The following is a 22595-nucleotide window of genomic DNA, read 5'->3' on the forward strand; positions in this document are numbered from 1 at the left end:
GTAGAGCAGACACTGGTAAAAATATTATCACATTATTATGCTTACGTGAACCACTCACTTTTACATTAGCAACTCCAGAGCTCGAATACGCTATCTTGTGGTGATTAACAATACTGTCGAAAAAGGTAAAACATTCCATTCCACGTGTTTAATTTAGGGTAAATTACAGGTTTTAGACAGTTTGTGGCGTAATGTGATTTTAGAAGAAAAGATAAGAAAGCTTCATTCAAACAAGATAAAAAAATATTGTCATTCACTAAGCTTCAAAGCAAGTTATAAGTTACGGCATTTGTTTGTTTTACCTTTTTCATCTGCCATTAGACAGTGGCTGCAACGCCTCCTATAGTTTATTGGAGTTGCGAATACTCAAAACAATATTCCTACTACTATAACGTAGATGACAGAATAAACACTCATGCTTTACCACGGGTAAAATTGTTTTATAATAAAAACAAAGACTTTCAGACCACAATTGAGCTAATAAGAAGAGTTAAACTAGGACGTCTGGTAAATCCAAACAGGATTTGGTCCCAATTAGCTTGAATTTCTGAGAAGCCACTGCATAACAAAATTTGAAAAACAAATCTAAAGCTACCTTTATTTCCTTCTTATTTTTCGATGAATAACAAATAAGCTTACCAATTGCACTATTGTAAGATATTTTTTCCACCATAAGTAGGGTTGCAATGCTGGACCAATAGCACTTAATGCATAATAAGAATACATTAATACATGGACGAAAGAGTTGGCCATAGCTCCAGGAAGGGCTGAAGATAAAAATTTAAAAAAAATCAGTACAATAAAAGTACTTGTAAGGCACTGAATTATTCAAAATATAAAATTTTGCTCTTACATGATCCACCAGGAACCCACTTTACGCCAATCCACCAAAGACCAAACATCGTGGAATGGTGATATATGTGGAGAAAGGAAAGTTGGTTGTTTTTCTTCCGTAAAATAAAAAACCAAGTATCAAAAAATTCTAGAAACTTTGAAAAATAGTACCACCACAATGCTTTAGCAATCTGCAAAAAAAAAGAAAAAAAAAAAAAAGAAAAAGAAAAAAAGACTCATTCTAATGTTTCTGAATTTTCATGCATGACACTATATTTTAGCACAACAAAAATTTCCACATACCCGAACTTCATGTGGGTTTTCTGAAAAGTCAACAAGTTGACATGACCAATTATAGCTACGACGGAGAGCACAAACAAGCAACTGTAAGAGAAGAAAGCATTGTAAAAAACATTGAAAAAAGTCGGGGGAGTAGGGGGAGAAGACTTTTACTTCCAGTTGAAATAAAATGCAAACTATTATAAAACATGTTGCAGCATTTTAGAAATAAATAAATAAAACAAATCAGTGATAGCAAAAAACAGCTACTTGGCTCTTTTAAATATAGTAATTCTTTAGCTTCATTGGCAAAAGTAAAAGCAGTTTTTAAGCTTTTGCAAATTTTATTGACTTGTTTTGATATAGGGTCATTCTATAGTGACTAACGTAACATTCGCAGCTGATTTTCAAACTCTTTTTACTTACACCGGGAGTAAAAATAAATGTGTTTTGGTTTAATATGCAGATTTAAAATGTACAAGGTGAATATTTTACATTTTTACCAAGAATTTGAAACAAAATAAGCGCTGGCAGGTGTTTTTTCACCAAAAAAGGGATCGTGACTAACGTAACATTTTTGCAACCCTGAGAAACAATGCTTATGTTACGAAGCAAATTTTTCTGAAACTTACGCAGGCATTTAAAATTGGCCGATATATTTGTAATAGGTAAGCAATCTATTTTTAAAAATGTACTACAGATTTATTACAGATGAATCTTTTTTGGACCTTAATGGTACTTTTACGAGAAACTGTGTGACTAACGTAATGTGAATAACGTAACCATCGAATAATAAGTAATGAATGCATATAAAAAAACTTTTTGTAATTAATCTCTTGCTCCTATATTACTTTTAAACTTTTTAGGAACCTTCTTTGTGTTGCATTATGATTCTTTCTTTACTTTTTTTCTACATTAGTGTAAGAAATTGAATGGAAGGATTCAGTTCAATTTACTCAATTTGAATGTGCGAAAAAAAAATAAACAAATGGAAAAAAATGCTTTTACAAACTGAATAACATCATTTTGGGCTAATTAAATTCTAAATATCTCTCTTTTAAAAAATTAACTTTATGCAAGTTAATTATTTCACCGAATTCTAGTATTCTGCAGATATACTAGTTATCGTCATAACAAACTCCTAGTACTTTTCAATGGCATATTATTTTTTAAGGTTTACTGATTCATCGAACAAATAGTGTTGTGCATCCTTTTGAATTAAAATGTAATATTGATAAAAAATATTCGCACATTTTTGCAGAATGCATTTTTTAATTTCAGATATCACCGCAAATGTCTGAATTTCTAAATGATCATTCTTTCATTTTCTGAAATATATGGCAGAAGCGCTTATTGTCACTGCATCATGTAACACCTTCAAATGTTTTTCCCAACGAGCAGCCATTACTTCATTTTAATAATAGGTGGAGATGTATTTCCTAAAAAATAGAGACGTTTCCTTTGTTAAGACGGTCTTTCTATTATCTTAATTTTTAAGCTTGGATTCTGCAATAAATGCAATCTTGTGTTGAATGCACATTCAGCAGAGTACTCATTTTGTTTTACTCACCTTTTTTTCTTTTTTGATAATTCTTTAAATTGGAAGTATCTTTTTTAAAAAAGTATTTTTCCAAGTAAACAGAAGGTCTACAATGTAATATTACTGGTACTTTTCACCCTTTATATTTTTAATCAATATAGAATGCCTACATATACAAAATTGTTCATGAAAATGTACATTAAAAGTTTTAAATATTAGCAGTCATTTTTAAAATGTTACGTTAGACACATGCAAACTGTTACGTTAGTCACAGCTCAAATGTTACGTTAGTCACACTAATTATTTTATATCTACTAATACTAAAATAAATATTTTGCACTTTTTAAGTAGACACTGATGTAAGAAAATAAAAAGTGCTGTTTGGTTCAATCATCTGGTTTAGTTTTTAAGCAGAAAATAGTTCCTTTTCGTGACTAACGTAACGTAAATATTTTCAGTGAAATAACCGAAGTAATTAAAATACTTATCTTATAATGTATGCAAAAATAATGGTCAATTTTATTGGGCCAACATCTTATCATTTAGAATAAACATTGTTCTTTTAAAAATTTGCAAAACATTTTACATTACACAAGAAAACGTAGACACATGTTTTTTGCGCATGCTAAGCCTTTTCTACAACCTCGCACGTTTAGAGCCAGAAGAAAAACACCGAATGAAACTTTTGCAAACTGTTACTGGATTTATGTACTAGAAAGAATGCTGAATGAAATGATAGGTCACAATTAAGGCTTTGTGGAAATAAAATTTCTGAGGTTGAGGTTGACATTTCTATGGAATGACCCTATAGTAAAATTTTCAAGCTATTTTATTTGAAATGCTGCTAAATTAAAAAAAAAAACACCAGAAATGTGTTTTAGGGATAATGAAGCAGCTTCAAAATATTGAAAAGATTAAAGAATGCTTCAAGTTTAGATAGATGGAAAAAACTAAAAAATATATGCAATTTCTCCCATTCAGCTACTGAAATCAACATTTCTTACACATCTCCATGGGTGCAGAATGTCCGATCCGGCGATCTAGGATCGGGGGAAATTAGAACCATCTGGGTATATTTTGCAGAGATTCGATATTTTTTTTTTTAATCTGATTTTTTTCTGCAAGCGTCTTTTGAATGATTTTTCTTTTGCATCACCACCCTCTATATTTTCATCAACTATTTGTTGGATAATAATTTACATTTAATAATAAATATTAGACATGAGATTTTAATTAAAACTTTCATGTATTTACTTAATTTACGTTTTATATACCGAGTTCTACAAGCCATTAGTTCATAAGATGCAATTGCTTTTTTTCCCCCAAAATTATCTCTTCCTATAGTAATAGAAAGTAATCCTATAGTAAAGATCTGAAACATAAAGCATATTGTAAAATTTTGAGGAAATTTTCATATAGATTGGGGGAAATGTTGGAGTTAAAAACATTTTCTGCAACCCTGCACATCTCTAAGTAAAAAACAGAATGATATTTAATACCAAATAAAATTTCTATGAGCTTTGCAACGTTGAACAAGTACAGAAAAAGATCTATGAATAAAAAAATTAAAAAAAAAAAAAAAAACAGCACATAGCACATTTGTTTTGATTTTCTTACATATTGTTATAATTTAACAAGCTGTAAGCAAGATTATGAAACTACATATGAACGTCAGATGAATCATTTACAGTCATATTTAATCTTGCAAAATAATTTTACCATAAGATTTGCAAATCCATGCACATTAGTTTTTGTTTCTCTCATCCTGCATAAGGGAAACAAAAATCTCACAATTGCCACAAAACACTCTTCTGCTAACTAAATACATGCATCTACATGCATAACGAACTGCAGCAGGCAAATCGAGCTACAAAGGGCTGCTAGGAGCTACAGGCATAAACACAAGCGAGTTAGACATACCTCCACACCAATATATAAATTGAGAAGCATCATAAATAGGTTGTAAAAGAGAAGCACCCAACGCATCTGCAAAGGCTTTCGATTTTTCATAATAATTGGTCCAAAGTAAACAGTGTTAAGGTAGAAAATTATTAAAGCCACCGTTGGTATAGGAGATTTCATTAGTGGCCAATCAGCAACACGTTTATCTGGGTGAAAAGCATTGGCATCAATGTTAATAATGAAGAAAATGTTAGAGCAAATAATTTCCCAGACATAATTATAAATATTGAGTACAAGGTCATAGTTAAAGTCAGCTATGTAGGGCTGAGATTATTATTTTAGGTATCCAGTGAAGCACCATTTACACAGTGCTGGCCAAATTATTAGACTAGATTGTTTTTTTTCTGTTTTGTACACCAAGTTTGGAAGACCCCATTTGGAATATGCTGTTCAGGTTTGGTCTCCTTATCTTAAGAAAGACATTAATGTATTGGAAAGGGTTCAAAGGCGGGCTACAAGGCTAATAAGTGGACTTTCCCACTTAGATTATGATTCCAGGCTTAGAAGGCTAAAAATGTACAGTCTTGAGCAAAGAAGAGACCGAGGGGACATGATTCAGCTGTTTAAATTTATGAAAACGAAAGATGTTACGGGGCTAAAGTTTAGCACTGAAAACAGGACAAGGGGTCATTGTTTTAAGCTATTTAAATCTCAGGCTAACATGGATATTAGGAAAAATTATTATTTTAGCAGGGTAGTGGAACCTTGGAACAGCTTACCGGAAGAGGTGGTAATGAGCAAAGGAGTAGACAGTTTTAAGAAGGCCATTGATCTTCACTGGGGATTGTAAATTGACTGGGACCAGTCTAGCTAAGCCCAGAGCCTGTTGCTGGTCGTCACTTTTGTATTTGTATTTGTACTAAAATACTATTTATTTTACTGTTAAAGTACAGTACATACTGTACACTGCTTATTACGTTATTTTAGCATAATTTAATGTTTGCAGGTGGCAGCACTGTCTGCTTTGTTTATGTATCTACCAGGAACATAACCTCAATCAGCTTCAACAGTTCACTAGTTCTTTTTATTAGTGTGATGTTATATTTAAAGTTAGTTTTAGGAAATCAGTGGGTATGTGTATGTGAGTATAGATAATAGTGAGTATAAACTAATTTTTGCCTCCTTTTTTTAAAAAGTTAAGAAATGCTGTAAACCTTGTGAAAAGTATGCCAAAAAGACTTAAAATGCTCATCAAGAACAAGGGAATGCATACTAAATATTAGATAATTATTTCACTGTTTGTTAATGTGTCTATAGTTATGTAATCAATAAAGAATTTGCCTTTAAAACAGTCTTAGTCTAATAATTTGGCCAGCACTGTATGTTTTTGTAGGGACTGTATGAAAAAAGCGAACAAATGAAAAAACGCGTAATAGGTATAGGTTAATGAGACTTTGCAAGGACCAATTTAAAAAACGTATAATTGATAAAACATATTTAAAAAAAAAAACGTATAAACGCTGCTTCACTGTATTTCAATTTCAGGGTGCTATAAAAATAAAATTGGAATGTCACCAGCAAAGGGGATGCATTGTAAAGTTGGTGATAAATTTGGCACTAAGAATGAAATGCTGAATTCAAGATCAAGTTTCATGATATTTAGCGAGATTCTCCTTATAATAAGTTTATTGCTAACTGAGCTACATATCACAAAGGTGGTGACAAAAATTGGCTAATGTATGACGAAGTTGTCACCAATTAATGACTTTACCACAGTTTAAGACAAAAGTATTGGCACCCTGAAATGGATGAATACCTATTTTAAAATGAATACTTATCATATAAATATTCAAACCTTCATCTGCAGTGACCTCCCGATTATACGCAAGCAGATTATCTGTGAGTCAATCAGGAATCAGGAACAAGTTATGCAGAATCTTGAATATTTAAAAATTCCGTATGCTGTGAGTAAAAATTATCCTGGAGATTATTTATTTTAAAGTTCATTATCCTTTTCATCTTCACTTTAGTTTGTCTTCTGAAGCCTTTTTCTTCAGTAAAGAAAAGTTTCTTACAGTGCACTCCCGATTATTCGTGAGTTAATTAAAAATCAGGAACACGTATTTTCGCAGTAAAAAGCAAATACCAATGGTTGTGCTTTTACTGAAAAAGTGTTAATTGAAACTCAGTTTTTTGTTTTATTTATTTATTTATTTCTTGTGCTTTCTTCATCGTACATACACCTGATCTTTATTTTTGTTATGTTCTGTTGTGAAGAAATACAAAATCACCACTGTTTGAAAAAAGTATTATGTACTGTCTGGCTTTCATGAGAAAAGTCTCCGCTGTCAAGTCTGAGGCCGTCTACTGCCATAGAAACGGACTTCGTTCATTTTCTGCAAGGGTTAGCAGGAAGGCTTTTTTCCGCCATTTCGTCACTCGTCTGCTTGCCTTTGTGCAGTCGTACGAGTTTTTCCAACATTAAGCTTCCCTTGGAAAAATGAGACATGCCTCGTTGCTATAGCAGTAGACAGGGGCAGACATTTCGGCAGTGGCTTTTCTCGTCATGGTCGGACAGTATTAATGCAGCTATGTTATTGAATTTTTTTACCTTATTTGTCCTTCATTTCAGTCTTTTTTGGTTTAGTTGCAATTTTTATTATCTGCGGCACTTGTGACACCCAATTTCGCCAATAATCGAGAGTTTACTGTATAGCTACATTTAGAAATTTTGCAATAAATTTAGATGAGTTTCATCTAACCAGAGCATCAAAACTTTTTAGGTTGAAGCAAAGTCGCATGTTCTATGTTATCTATATATCTAATTGGTTAAATGAAAACATGAATCTATTTTAAAAAGTTTTAAAAGTTAATGACAGATGATTTTGATCAAAACTTTAGAACTTAATTTGCTTGGCTGAGCTCAATTTCTATTTTGAATGAATTTAAGGAACAAGATTACAATTAGAACTATGGAAGCTTCAAAAAACCTTAAATATATATTTTAAAAATCAGCAATAAATTTCAATGCAATGCTTGCAACCCCACAAAAAGTTTGATTGAGTTCAAAATTGATAGTTAATTAAAAATGTTCTGATTCAAGGAAAACAATACTAATTGGAGAAATAACAATTCAATGTCATAATGACTTGAAAGATAATTTACTAATATTAATTGATGATTTACAAATATTACTTAAAATAATAGATTCAATAGATCTCTTAAAGTGCCTTTGTTTTGGATTTGTAACTAAAGAAATACATTATAAAAGTGAACTGGACTAACCTGAAAAACTGAGAGTCCATTCATAGTTTCGGTACAATCTTAAGAACTCCTTGAGAAGTAGATTTGAATGATGACTAATAAACTCCATGATACTACTGCAAGAAAATAATAATTGAAAAAGGAACATGACGAATACAAAAATATATATATATATGTTATAAAACCCGAAAATTCGGGCCAAAGTCCGAAATCGGCTAGCTCGCGAACTGGCCATCATTGCTGATAACTTACCGGCCACAGCCCGATCTTTTCTTGATTTCGGGTTTTGACCGGCCAATTCGCAAAGTGGCTATAAACGATTGGCCAAAGTACAAAGAGAGAATTTAAGAGCAGATAGTTTTACACACTGTTAAAAATGAAGTATTTTAAAATGAGTACTTCTGTGAACTTTTTTTTTTCTTTTTTGAGTACATTTGTTTCAGAAACAAGTTCAAACATAAGGGATACCTCTGCGTCACAAATAAGCTCATAATATATAAAAATATGATCCCATGTTATTCTGTTCTTTTATTAAAGCCATAATAGATATTACTTGGTAATATCTATTATGTGTAACAACTAAATGTGTAACAACTTGATATAAAGATTAGATTTGCCCAATTAAGATGAGCGAATTATATCTTAACTTAAATAAATGAGGAGTGTAAAGTGTATGAATACAAAGGAAAATTAAGTTAAGGTTGATCTTTAGTCTTTTTCTGCTCCATGGACCGAATTTAAAAGATCCCAGATCACACTGTCCCCTAAAATATCACTTTAAAAAATATGAAATATTTTGCAAAGCCTCAATAACAAGGGTTCAATAAAACAAATACAAAGGAAAAGTAGTTTTGTTGTTAATATTATTTAAAAACATTTCTTTAATGCGATTATTTTTTGAATTTTCCCTACAACATGTCCTTATTTATATTTCATGCATAAATGTCATTGTACTTATTTTCATTACCTCTTAGTATTGTTTTTTCCTTTGTAAAAAGTTGGTATTTTTATGAAGCAATCTGGAAAATTTAGCATATGGTATTTTATTTTAATTCTTTCTCTTACCCAAAGCTTTTACGCATGTTTAACTGTATTTATTTTAGATCAAATTGTTTGTGCACATTTTAATTGATTTTCTTTTCGTTTTGCTGCATTTGCAGTGCAAATTTAAATTCAAAACTTTTCCTTCTAGAGCATGAATGATCGTTTATATAAATTGTGTTGGGTATATGAAATAAATTCTTTTTTTCTACGGGGATGGAGGAGCGAGATTTTCCTTCCGTTCTAAATAAAATGTGTTTTAATTACCTTCTTTTTTCTGCAAGGAAGGTGAGAGAACGGGATTATTGCCTAAACGTTCTCGAAGAAAAGGTCATATTGCTAATCGATCGGAGTTTGCTTCACTCGCTAATCGACTGGGTTACGGTAGGGTGAGTTTTGTACTTGGTGTGTTTAGAGAAAAAAAACTAAAGTTTTTTCATTATTTTATGTTTTAAAGCAACTATTTATGTTATTTGTACAGATTTTCGGAGTGGTTCGCTAGATTTAAGGGGTAGATAGAATTAAGAGAACTATTGATCTTCATTGCGGGCTAACAAATTAATTAGGATCAGCCTAGCTGGGCTCTGTGCCTGATGCTAGTCGTCACATTTGTATTTGCATTGTAATTGTATTTTCAAATCTTCCACAGATGAGAATCTCTTGCGTAGTCCAATTTCAATTTGCATGTCAATTCCTCCCAAATATAATTGTCAATTCCTCCCAAACTGTAAAGTAAAAAAAGTGAGGGACCATTTTTTTTCTTCTTTTTTTTTCAATCTACCAAAAACATTGGCACTTAACATGTTTTTCAAGGTTTGAGTAATTATTTCCAAAATACTGACAGCTATTTATTTAAACAGCTGGCATTGATGCACCAGTCCAAATCCATTTGTTAATATGATGATCGGCTACAATAGAACTGAATGAAATACATATTGTATAACTTAATAAAAGAGAAAGCTGTTTTAATAACAAAAAAAAAGCCTTCCAGGCATGGCATACCTCATTTTAGGACATAAATTTCATTAATATCAGCAGACGACTTGAATTGGTTCTATATTAAAACTTTCCACTTTGTAATTTTCATCTAAAAAATATGAAAGCTAAATTTTAATATTCAGTATTTTTTGAAAACTTATACAATGTTGTTATCTAAGACTCCTGAGCAGAAATTGTGACATTAATAAAAGTATAAAGATAAGGTAACAATAAGGGCCTGAGTTTGTCGCTTAGGAAGAAAAGTTATTGGTCAAAACTGCAAATAATGTCTTATCATTTGATTATCTTTAGAAAGATTCATGGGCATTAATGTGATTACTTTTTGGAACTTTAAAAGAAAATATTTCTTCTATTACAGAAACAATATAAAAAAAAAAGAAAAAAGTGAATCCTCTAGTTTAAAATTTAGTTATTTATAACGTTTTGAACACTTTTGATATTGGATGAGGGCAAATTCAGGTTCTGGTTTCGGAGAGGGCCTTAAGTTTTTTTTTTGGACATAATTAAGGAGTTATTCGCAATTTTTAAAAACATTTTGTCTCCAAAATGCAGCTTTAGACTATCTTTGGTGATTTAAAGGGGGGGGGGGGAGGGGCAAGACGCCCTTGGGAGTCGGTGAACGCATATTACAAGGGGACGCATTCGCATGTAAATCACCCAAAACAAATTTTGAATCAATTTTTTTATTTAAATTTTTCTTAATTGATTTATTTTTAAATTTTTACTCTCATAACTTTTATATTCATTAATTAAAAGCCAGGGGATGAAAGCATACCTTCTTACACCCTCTCCCAGCACTCATAAGCATGAACATAACTTTGATTTTTTTTTTTTTGACGTACTTCCTAGTTTAATTATTTTGTAGTTTGCTCTTTGTTTAAAATCAATTTAATTTTATTCATTTAGTGTATTTATTATTTAATACTAAAAAAAACAAATTAGTATTAATTATTATTATTATTTTTTTTTTTTTAAGTCAGCGGGTGCTCATGAAGATCCCCTTGATTTGCTTCAATGACAGAAGAAAGTTTTAAGTTTTCTATTAACAAGCATAACTTTTTAAAGTGAAAATGTATTTTGGCGAATGAGTGAAATTCAGTGCATAATTTTCATTTAATGAAAACATATAACTGCTGTCATCTTAAGAGTAGTTATACGGAAAATACTTTCATGTCCTACACATGCAATAGTGTAGTTGGGGGGGGGATTGCATTGATATATGACAGCTGCAGGATGATACAGCAGTGGCATCCAATCTTTTATTACTGGAGAGCCGCACCTCATACCAGGCCCGTCATTTCCAAGTTTTCTGGAGTGCAAAGTTTGAAATTAATGAATTTTATAGGAAAAAAACATTAAGATGCAAGCAAACAGATAATTACAGTATGTTTTTTTAAATTCAGGAGGGAAAGGGGGTCAATTGCAACCCCTCCCCCTTGATTGCCCAAATAACAGGCCTGCCTCATACTAAAACAAATCTCATGGGCCAGAACAAAAACAAAATTAAAATCTATTTAAATTATTTTAGATAACATCGGAAAACAATGAAAAAGAAAGAAAATTAGAAGATGATAACTGTTGTTATATCATTACTACTTATTTATTTCGTTAGTACGAAGTTTCCATTTGCTTTTTAGAAGCATATTTCTGATTTAAGCAGTAAGTTAGCAACCTTAAGCCAAGGATAAGGCAAAACTACATGTAAAATATAAACAGCTCAGCTATGACATTTAGAGATTGCAGTTTTGTCCTTGTTATGAACTCATCAATCTGGAATAGTCAGTTCGAATATCAGCGAGAGTACAAGCAATGGTAAGGTTCAACTCAAAATTTGAAGATAAAAGTTCAGGTCATAAAAAGTAGATTACCAACCTTAAGCCATGCCTAAGCTATTTTGCTCGCAGTTTAGCCATAGCCCCGGTTTAATTACTCAAAGATTTTACATTTAATTTTCGAGTAGAACCACACCATAGATTGCAAACTGTGGATGGTGAGCTAAATTCGCTTTAGCTACCAGTTTGTAAGTAACCTCAGCTTTATTGAGGGAACGCCTGTTTCCTGCTCGTTTACCGACTATTACTGACGGATAAGACCATAACAAGGACAAAACTGCAGTCTCTGGATGTCATAGCCAGGTTGTTCGTATTTTGCACGCAAGTTCCGACTATTTGGCAGCAAATCAGCAAAAATCATTTCTGATACCAAATGCAGATGATTGGCTGTTTCGGAAGGTTCTGGACCATATTTTTTTCCACTCATAACATTGAATGTAATAACGGGTTACATGGATTAGCCTTTAAGGCTGTTCCGGTAGAAAAACATGCTAAACTTGACTCTTTGGGAACAGCGACAAAAAAAATCTAATCGCCGGATTGCAATGAAACATTTTACTATATCAGATGAATGTGTAAAAAACAACGTGCATGAAGTAAATTGCTGCTGAGTTACCTACATTTATCACAAAATGATATTAAAAAGTACTTTTTGTCAAATATGAAATATTTCTCTTAAACACATTCATGAAAAATCATCTAAACACAGAGATTCGAGATTTTTTTCTCTGAACCATAGAAACAATGTAGACGCATTGCAATTGAAATATTTTGTAAATATCATTAAAAAATTTTTCAATGCTCACGTGTTCTGAAACTTACTCGATTCTGTCCACTAATCTTATAGTTGCCTAAAGTGCCAATAGATGGCGTCAAAAACTCGAATAAGTAAGGATACGTGAAATTAAGGTCTATTTTATTAATAGCTCGGCTTTTTTCTCATTTTTATGCTAATAAATGATTCCATATGGACCATAAACTTTCTGTAACAAGTTTCATTCCTTCATATTCTTCATAAATCAGTCTAGATTTTTTTTTCTCTAAAACCAATTGTTCGTGATCGCGTGGAGATCCCGCCGGACAAATATCGCCATCAGTCAGTTTTGCAGATGAACTAGATTTTTGCGAAAAAGTGAGGCTTTCCATGCGTGTGCCCGAAGTGATGGCCAGTGGTATCGGATGTCAGTGCTTGTAGCTTGGGCTCGAGGCGGCAGTGATTGTAGTCAAGGAAAGAGAAAGGGGGGAGGGAGGACGTCCCCGTGTGTATTTTCCGTGTTATTAGAAACAGGTGGGTGAACTAGAATTGGAGGGTTGGCCTACGAGTGCTCGCCACACAATCTTTCCTAATCCGCAATGAATATCTTTCTAAATTGACGCAACAGAGATCATTAAAATTTCGTGATATTTTATTTCAACAACGATTTTAACTATTTTTCAAGAAGTAATTAATATTTTCTAATGTTAACGAAGGACAAAGATGATCTGAAAATAGTTCTTATTTAATTAAAAAAACCTTGCTCAATCCATTTGCGCAGGTGTGACATCTTTGTGCATATATTTGCCCTTTATAACAAAGAGCAAAGTATTATGTATGATAATATATGAACTTTCAAAAAAAAAAAAAAAAAAAAAATTGAACTTGAAAAGTAAAGATTTTTACATATTGTGTGCGTACGCGTAATAGGCTCAAATCATTACCTTGTAGACACGAAACTTTTTTAGAAAGTAGGTACTTCGTATATTATGTAACGTTTAATGGTTTTTATATTTGAATGTATCAAAATTTTAAGACAAAGCTTAAAATTCTGGGAATAAATTGCAAATACAAGCATAAAAATGTCAAATTTGTGCAAATGGATTAAGTAAATCTTCATCTCAATTTTATACTTTAAAGTTTTAGACTTGGAAAAGTAACAGATTAAGTAAACATGATATTGATAAGCGTTTATTTAAATTGCACAGGAAGTATTATAGTGTGATCCGCGAGTTACTGACCATCAGCCAGTAAGTTGAACTAAGTTGTAACAAAGGTTTTGATTTGACCATTATGAAGGTTACGTACGATATACTTACAGAGACATCTAGAAGTTTTCAAGGAAGTCACTTTTCTTACTGGTGCAAATTGTTATCAGATAAAATGTTGAATCACCTTTTTCTAGGTTAAATTTAATTTTACAGGTTCATTTACTGAGATATGCTGATCAATGCTTATTCTCAGTGAAGGAAAAAAAATGCATTTAATAACTATCCATTTATGCTGTTTGTTATTGAAGGTTGGTCGATTACATGCATTGATCTAAAATGCCTTCAACGCCAGTAATTGACAAACACGATCTACCTGTAGTAATGACATAGTTAAATGCTAGTTTTAAAGCTTTTTTCTTTATACCAAAGTAATTACAAACATTTTTATGCTAAAGATATGAATGTGTATAGTACAACTTTTATTGAGAAAAAAAATATTTTAACCATTAATTGACTAGCTTGGTTAATTACTAATGCTCCAGATCAGCGGTTCCCAACCAGCATGTTGTGACTTCCAAGGGAGTCGCGAAGAATTTCTTATAAGAGAACACATTCAAAAACATATCATTAAACAGTTTAAAAACTAAAATATGTAGAGGAAAAAAATCATTTTAGAGAAGCATCAATACTTGAGCGTAGTGGCGAATTTAAAGAGCCTGATGATCCCTCAGCATTATTACATTTTGGTTTACGGACTTGCATCCCTACAAATTGCCGCGAAAGAGTCGAAAAAAACCTCACTATAACATTATCTAAAATTGTCTGAAAGTTCGTTTTTGGAACTTCAATATCGAATTTTTTTGTGAGACAGTCTCTTAACCCCAACCCTCATCCTGAAAGATGTCATGTAATTGCGTTTTCAGGACTTAATTTTGGAAATATTTCGAGAAGTTCCTAGAACCCTATCCCATTCCCTAAAAATAGCAAAGAAATGGATTTTTAAGCTTTCAATTTCGGAAATATTTCACAGGAGTGCCTTCTATTCCTTTTGCATAATTAAAGACCGTACAAACATTCCTTTTCAGGATTTAAATTAAAAAAAAAATTCCGGGTGAGGGTCTCCGATCGTTTCGCCTTGCCATCAAAGATAATCTACTATTCTATTTCTGAAACTTAAATTTCCAAAGTTTCCTTCATATTACCCCCAATCATTTCTCCCCCCCCCCCCCCAATCACTAAAACTTGATTAAAATACGTTTTGGTAACTTCAATTCCGGAAAAATTCCGGGGGAGAGGCTACCTATCCAAACATTTGCCTAATATTTAAAGGAACAAACAAAAAATACGAACAAAAAGACTACTTTTTTTAAAAATATTTCTAAAATCCAGGGGGTTCCAATGGCCCCTCCTCACCCTGATTTCCCAAATGACGGACCTGAAATAAACTTTGAAACGAAATCCAGGAAGGATAGATCGTTTTATTGATTTTTAAAATATTTTTGGGGGAATACCCCATTGGATCTCCCTTTTTGCTACATATTTTCCTGGTTTTCACCTCTCTAGCCCTTCCGAAGAATGCTCGTAGTCATAGTATATATTCCATTCTCCTCCAAATAAAAATGATGACAATCAAATGACTACTCATCATCGAAGGGGGGGGGGGAGTTCACTAATCTTGCTAAAACAAAAGGAAAAAAAATCAGTATTTAGTTAAAATTTCATCACGTTTGGGAAGCAGAGAAGTGCTTGAACTAAATCCAATAAGTAACTTTTCTAACTTGGTTGTCCGTTTTCTGCTCAAGTCATTGTGGCAAAACAAGACGCATGTTTTATTCTGATCAACGTTTTGAATACAACCAACTTTAAACTATAATACTCAAAAATATACTGTCGTGAAATGTATGATAAATTTACATTTTCCCCAATCAAAATTGAACATTTATATCTCTCATATACAGTCGGCTTCCGCTCCAAAGCGATTCAACTTACGCCAAATGCCTATAACGCGAGTTTTTCTCGAGTAACGAATGTTAGAGCTAACGCAAATTTCTCACCCACAACACGAAAACTTTTGGAAAGGAATCGTGGCGCAAAATGACGGCTTCGCTATTTACTACTAAATATTAGTTTCGTGAATATACTTTCATCCTTTTAGCATCACTAACTGCTCTAGTTCCCACCCAGCGCTAGTCAAAACATCGCTTTGTTAGTGTGTATAAATAACAACTCCACAATTTTCTTTTAATATTTTAAATTCTAAATATGAAAGGTGATGAAATATTCTGCACCAAAGCACGCTGTTTCATGCTATGTTTGTGAAGATAGAAAGAAAAAGTGAAAATTTGTGACAAGATAAGGAATTCTTGAACGCTTGAAACTCTAAAAAATGGTTCGAAGGCAGTGGCGGATTTACCAGGGGGGTGGTGGAGACGACCGCCCCCTCCGTAACTGTCATTTTCGAAAACCAATAATATAGAATTAAAGGAATTACTAGCTTTTGCTATTAATTTCAATCAAGTACATTCCACAAATTTGCTTTAAATTAAGTTGAGACAGTGTAGTCGAAGATGGACAGCATTACCCACTTTTTAATTTGAAACCGAAGCTCGCCCCTCCCCTCTTTTTTGAACATTAATAATTTTTATATTTCTATATGTATCTTCCAACCTTTTTCTTCCATGGACTACACTATACTGGTATGATGATACATTTTGCTATGATTTAGAACAGTGGTTTCTAAACCTGGGGGTGATAGCCACCAAAAGGGAGATTTAACTCTTGAGGGGAGCGATAAGTTTGTGAGGGGCGATAGGGGGTGATTAAAATTTAAAATACAGGCTAAAAGTGGGCAATTGATTCCCTCCCCCCTACATAGTGGGTTGAGGGGAGAAATATGGCTTCCACGTTTTTCAACCGCCACCCCCTTGAAAAGAATGTAAATCCGCCACTGATCGAAGATAGCACAGCAATACTGTATAGTACTATTACAGTGTAGTGCTTTATTATTACTGCATACTGTATATGTACCGTACTGTTTTTTTTTTTTTTTTCATGTCTCTCTCTCCCATTGATAATTGATATTGTGCATCGTTTGAATACTGCTGTTTTTTTAAAATACGGTAAAAATTCAGCTGTTTATGCAAGAAACGGTAATATATTGTTAAGAAATGGTCTGGAACAGTTTAAAGGGTGTTTAAAAATGTCTTAAATAATTGGATAAGTTAATACAAAATTCGTATATTGTACACGTATATTTGTATATAACACACACACAAAATCAACTCCTTCAAAGTTTCAGTAACGATACTAAAGTTAGTTGAAATCTATGATCTAATAAACTTTAATTTTAAAAGCACCAGCTTTGATACGGTGCTCCAAAACTTGAATTTGTTTATATATATATGTTTTTGTTTTTTTTAATTATAAAATGAGAAAAAGCTTACTGATGATCAATTGGGTGACGGAGAATTAAAAACAGCAACAATAGCGATAATAATAATGAACAGAAATTTAAAATTAACTTTAAATTTCTTTCTATTAGAATTATGTTGTCTGAAAATTAATTTTTTCTCTCTCTTTTTTCTTCAAGTCCTTATTCTATTATACCCTTCTCAAATAGTTTCAATTATGCGTGCTCAGTCATTTAAAACGAGGGGCATCATGACCGGATAATTGGACAGTTCGGGCAATTAGAGTTTGGATAACTGGAATCCTACTTTGATATAACACAAATGTAATGTATCTTCAAACTCAGAAACCTGTAATTCTGTTATGGGGGAAAAATTCACTTCAGAGAACTCATAATTTAAAAATATTGATTTTATTTTTAAAAAACCATTTTTTGTGAAGTTATTTCTGAAATTAGATTTTTTTGGAGTTTTAAATAATAAAAAATGTAATAAACATCCATGGAATGACACAACCAATGATTAAAAAAATTATAATAACGAAAATTTAAAAAGAATCGCCGTTTTTGGTTCTGGACCAGAAATGGCAGCCGGGGGAGGGGGATTTTGGAATGCCTCCCCTTTGTAAAATTTTTTTTTATACAATGTCTACAAGCATGCCGAGTTTCATAATTTTATCACAATTTGCAGTTTCTTCCCCCGTAGCCCCCCGACTATTTCCAAGTTAGGCGAAAACTAAGATCGATCTCGGGGGGGGGGGCTGTTCCTCCCCCTCTTTGCACGACTGGGCCCTGTTAAATGCCGTAAAAAACTATGTTTTCTTCTTCAAAATTTTAAAAGATTCGTACCACCAAGTTTTCTCTGTAATTCCATGGTAATTTTTGTGGACCTTTGTCATGAACAAAAGGTAAAATTCCTCGTAAAGATTAAAAAAATGTGACCTTTCAAACACAATTTTCTTTTAAACTGTCCAAGTCTGATTTAACAAACTTTCCAGTCTTTTCTATTACTATTTAGCAATTTCTATAAATGCAGCATGAAGGAAACAAAGCTTCTAAAGATTAATATTTAAAAAAAAAAATACATTAGATTGACAACTTTTATTAGTAGATTTAATAGCCAAAAAGAAGACATTTCTAAAATATGTTGCGATAAATTTACCGAAGTTTCCGCGGTTAAAAAGATGAACCCTTAGTATAACGAAATCATTTCTGATCTAAACTTCAAATCGAAGCAAAAATGCTCTCATCTCATTTCCTTGCAGCGGTTTTGTTTGCTTTTCCGATTCCTTCGCGCTGTCAATGCCTGAAGGCACTTGAGGGGTGTGTTTCGAACAATGAAAGACATTCCTCACTGACTCCTCTGAAGAACAATATCTCCACACAAATTCCGGTTTGTCCCCTTTTCTGGATGTCGCGTAAATCCTGTCAGTTGTAAAACTAGTTTGCGGCTAAAACGTACAACGAGCATGATGCTTTCGTCACAACCAGGGTGCAACATTTTGCGCCATCTATTGGGTAAAGGTAGTTTTTTTCATAAAATGGGACAGTCTTAAAGGCCACTAATGGCTGGGGGGGGGGGCAGTTGGTAAGATCCTAAAGTCATACAACATTAAAATCTGCATATACTTTAAATAATACACAGAATTAAACTTCTTTTCGCAATTTTAAGTCGTTTCAATTACCAAGGTTTGAATATCAAAGATATACAGGGTTTAAGATCATAAACACTGCTTTAAATTCTATTCAATTCACGCCTTACACATAAAACGAATCAATACATTTAAGAGAAAAAGAAAGAAAGAAAAACCCGTCTTACACAAGAAAGGCAAAGCATTTTTAAATGAAAATTTTTTGCACAATTTCCAAACAATATGATCAGAAAATTTATTTTTAAATAATCATACGTATATACGGTATTTTGTTGAGAAATTTTACTTGCTTCATTAATGTGGGAAGACAGTAGGAAGATTTTCGATGATTCAACACAAACCAGCAGAGTATTTATCATGCAATGAATGTTTAAAACAATTTTCAGTGTGTTCAATGTTGCTAAATGTTTTAAAATTATACTCCACAAGGCACATTTTTTAGAAAAGTTCAGCGGCATCCACGGGTTTTATTTATGTTTTTATTTAGCAGTTACAGTTGCAAAAGAACATTTCTAAGCAGTTAAATTTATTAACGGAGTAAGAAAGAAGTGGGAGAATGAAACATGTCTGAATAGAAGTTCGGGAAAACTAGGGAGGTTTGACTAGAGTCCCTACATGAAAACGTATTTATTTAACTGATGAGAAATTTTCTGGATGATATGGTAGCATGCAGTGGTGCCCCCCCCCCCTAAGAGCAAAAGCGCACCCCCTAAAGATTGCAAAGATCTCCCAAAAGCAAAAGACCCCCCCCCCCCAAAAAAAAGTGAAAAATACCCCTCAAAGCACCCTTTTCTTAGTCTAGAATGGTGCCGTCAATTTTGAAAATTCCAAAAAACTTCTTGGCAAGTGTCACTGTTTTTCTCTTTAGTGTTACTTTTTTAAATTTTACATTTCTTGTACGACACAAAACTTAAAACACTGATTTAAACTAATTAACTGTTTACAGCACGTTTACAAATAAACTCGTCACGAATAAAAACAAAACTGTCTAAAAATCACAACAGAAAGGAATAATAATTTACAGAGACTCCACATAAAAAATATTTACACACTCAAATGATTATCAATTGAAGCGATGCCTGCAGCTCTAGAAACAGTTTTACAAAAACTATCGTCGAGGGAGAGTTTTCTAGTTTCATTTGCCAACTTTCAAATGTAAATGGCGCAGAATTTCACTCGGTTTTAAAGGGGGGGGGGAATAAAGGTCCCTCTCTAAACAGCTTCACACAGTGGGAAGTAATTAAGCGTTAATAGCTATCACGGGAACCGAACCCCTCTCCCTTCAGGCAAATGCAAAGACGAAGACCGGTTTGCTCTTTCAACATTTCTCTAGAGGAGCAAATGGTCGAATGTCGAATTTTAGCTTCGGAGCGATTTTAGTGATACAGTTATAGGAATTAGTTTTTCTGAAAGGTATTGACACCAGGGCCCAATTTCCCAATAGGCAGAGTAGGCAGCTGCCTAGGGCGGCAAATTTTTCTTGGGCGGCAAATTTTGCTTTAACCACACATTTTTTTTTTTTTTTAATTCTTTTTTTGGTCTTAAAAGTAAAATATTAGTATTTTTTCATTTTTCGAAGATATTTTTTCTCATCATTTAATAATTATTACTTTCACACATCTTATGAAAATCAAATGTTTTTCAATCATGGTAATTGATCAGCGTAAAATAGTAAGTGAAGACGAAAAGCATGTGTTAATTTCAGAAAGTGTCGTTGCGTTTAACCAGAAGTCGCAACAAGATTGGAGTTTGACTATGATTTTAGTGCTATACTTAGGTTTATTCAGGGCTGGTTTCTTGAGTGACTGACGTTTATTTTCTTTTTTACATTATTAATATTTAAAATTTGTTTTCTGTTAATATTAAGTCTCGGAGGTAAATAAAAATGAATGACGAGCGAAAAAGGCTGACTGCTTTTAAATAAAGGAAACATGCTGAATGGAAACATGTTAATAAACATTAAAAACCGAAAAACAAAAAAGAGTCATCAAAATTTTTTTAAACATGATATGTTTTTTTTTTTCAAATGGGCAGTTTTCAAAAGCGGAAACTTTTGCAAAGTAATCCAGCTACAATTTACTAATGAAATACCATTGAACAGTGAGGAGTGGTAAGAACACAAGAGAGTGAACGTAATAACAGAGTAAATTATTCAAATCGTTGATTCGTAGATTGAAAAAAAAAAAAAAAAATAGAATAAAGATGCTGCTATAAATAAAGATGACAACTGATAAAATGGTTAACGCACAAGACATTAAAGTTCAGTGCTTATCAAAGATTCAACGATATAGATATTAAATAATTAAGCTAGGTTTGATTAAAACACAGTTTTGATCAAAAGAGCACGTAAAAGTAACTTTTTTTCAAAAAGTAACAGAATTCATTCGGAATGTAATCGTGTTCTTTTTTTTTTTTTTTAATTCTAAATTCAAAATGTCTTTTTGAGCAAACAATGAAACAACAAAAAAGTTTTTTTCTCTGAAAATAAAGATGCTGTCTCATGTGAAACATACTAACATGCTTAGCATTCGAGAAAAATCTCGGTTACTCTTTATCTCCCCGTTTTCTATCATTATATTTTCCCTTATAAGTTTAACTCAAGTCTGTATCATTTTTCAGTAATTCATGTGCGTTGTCATTACAAGGAAATGTTTTAAAACTTCAAAGAATGATAGAAAACATGTTTTATGAAACTATAGGGCCCTGGAAAAAAAAAAAAAAAAAAAACTATGCTCTATTAATTGATAATTGCAAATAAATATACATATTGTAAATATTATTTAAATTGTTTTTATGTGAATCGCTTGATAACTTCCCAAGAGCAGTAGGGGAGACCGGGGTAAGCTGTTACATTCGAATTTAAAACTAACCGCCTGTAGAAACTGACTTTCCTTGCACTACTAGATGATAGCACTCACCCATCTGCACAGGGGTACCCATCCCCCCCCCCAAGTTCAATGGCGCAAATCCCCCCCCCCAAATAAATTCTCGCTTTTGAATCTGGTGAAATATAACAGTTTTTAGAGTGTTTAATTTCCAATCACATTCATGGGGGGGAGAGGGGGGGGGTAGTGCTAACAAATAGCATTTTGAACTGAAATATTGTTTGGATTGTTGACCCACCTTGCCTTCCCAAATTTTACAACGTGCACCTTGAGTAAACAAGTTTTGGGTACCCCTGAATTTTGCTACAACTTTTTTTTTTTCAAACGCATGAACAATTACAGGAAGAGTTCATTCAACTTTCTGGCTTGGGATGGAAGCATTACTAGATTTACACAATATGAATCTATGCAATATGAATGTGATTTTATTGTCCCTTAGATAGGGGGTCAAAAGATAGGGGGAAAATTGTAGTTTTAAAATCAGTTTTAGACGATCTCTGGTGATGTTAGGGGGATAAAAGGTTTGTTGTGCCCTTCCCGGAAATTTTTCAATATTGAAACTTTAAAAACACAATTGTAGATAGTCTAACGTTGTTTGAAAAAGGGCTTTCCTTTGTTTTCAAAATTGTAGTTCTAAAAACACAGTTTTAGACTATCTGTGATAATGTTAGGGAAAGGAGATCCTAGGGCTCACCCCAGGAAAATTTTCAAAATTAAAGTTTTAAAAATGCTATCTATGGTTGGGGGAAAAGCAGTTTTCTGAAATTGAAGCTCTAAAATCGCAATTGTAGCCGACCTTTGTAACGTTAAGAAAAAGAGTTTTCGGAAGCTCTTCCGGAATTTTCTCGAAATTGAAGCCCTGAAAATCAAATTTAACACGATATTTTAATAATGTTGACGAGAATGGAGGGGTGGGGGAGAGGGGTACTCCACTTAAATTTTCGAACTTGTAACTTTGAAAACGCAGTTTTGATAGATCTCGATAATATTAATGGG

The 22595-nt window shown here is 32.7% G+C and overlaps 1 protein-coding gene across 1 annotated transcript in view; it reads right to left on the minus strand.

Annotated features, from left to right (window-relative positions):
- The window catches only part of LOC129226331 (elongation of very long chain fatty acids protein 4-like), a 34161-nt gene extending 14997 nt beyond the window's left edge, over positions 1-19164 (minus strand). The window contains exons 1-7 of the mRNA XM_054860935.1: positions 19005-19164; positions 9863-9947; positions 7841-7935; positions 4574-4761; positions 1138-1218; positions 854-1025; positions 640-767 (exon numbers count right to left, since the gene is read on the minus strand). Of these exons, the coding sequence (XP_054716910.1) occupies positions 640-767; positions 854-1025; positions 1138-1218; positions 4574-4761; positions 7841-7935; positions 9863-9867 (669 nt within the window). The 5' untranslated portion in view covers positions 9868-9947; positions 19005-19164. The remainder of the gene's footprint in view (positions 1-639; positions 768-853; positions 1026-1137; positions 1219-4573; positions 4762-7840; positions 7936-9862; positions 9948-19004) is intronic.
- Between the last annotated feature and the right edge of the window lie 3431 nt (positions 19165-22595).

This window comes from Uloborus diversus, chromosome 1, assembly GCF_026930045.1.
Source record: "Uloborus diversus isolate 005 chromosome 1, Udiv.v.3.1, whole genome shotgun sequence".
Classification (NCBI taxonomy): Eukaryota; Metazoa; Arthropoda; class Arachnida; order Araneae; family Uloboridae; genus Uloborus; species Uloborus diversus.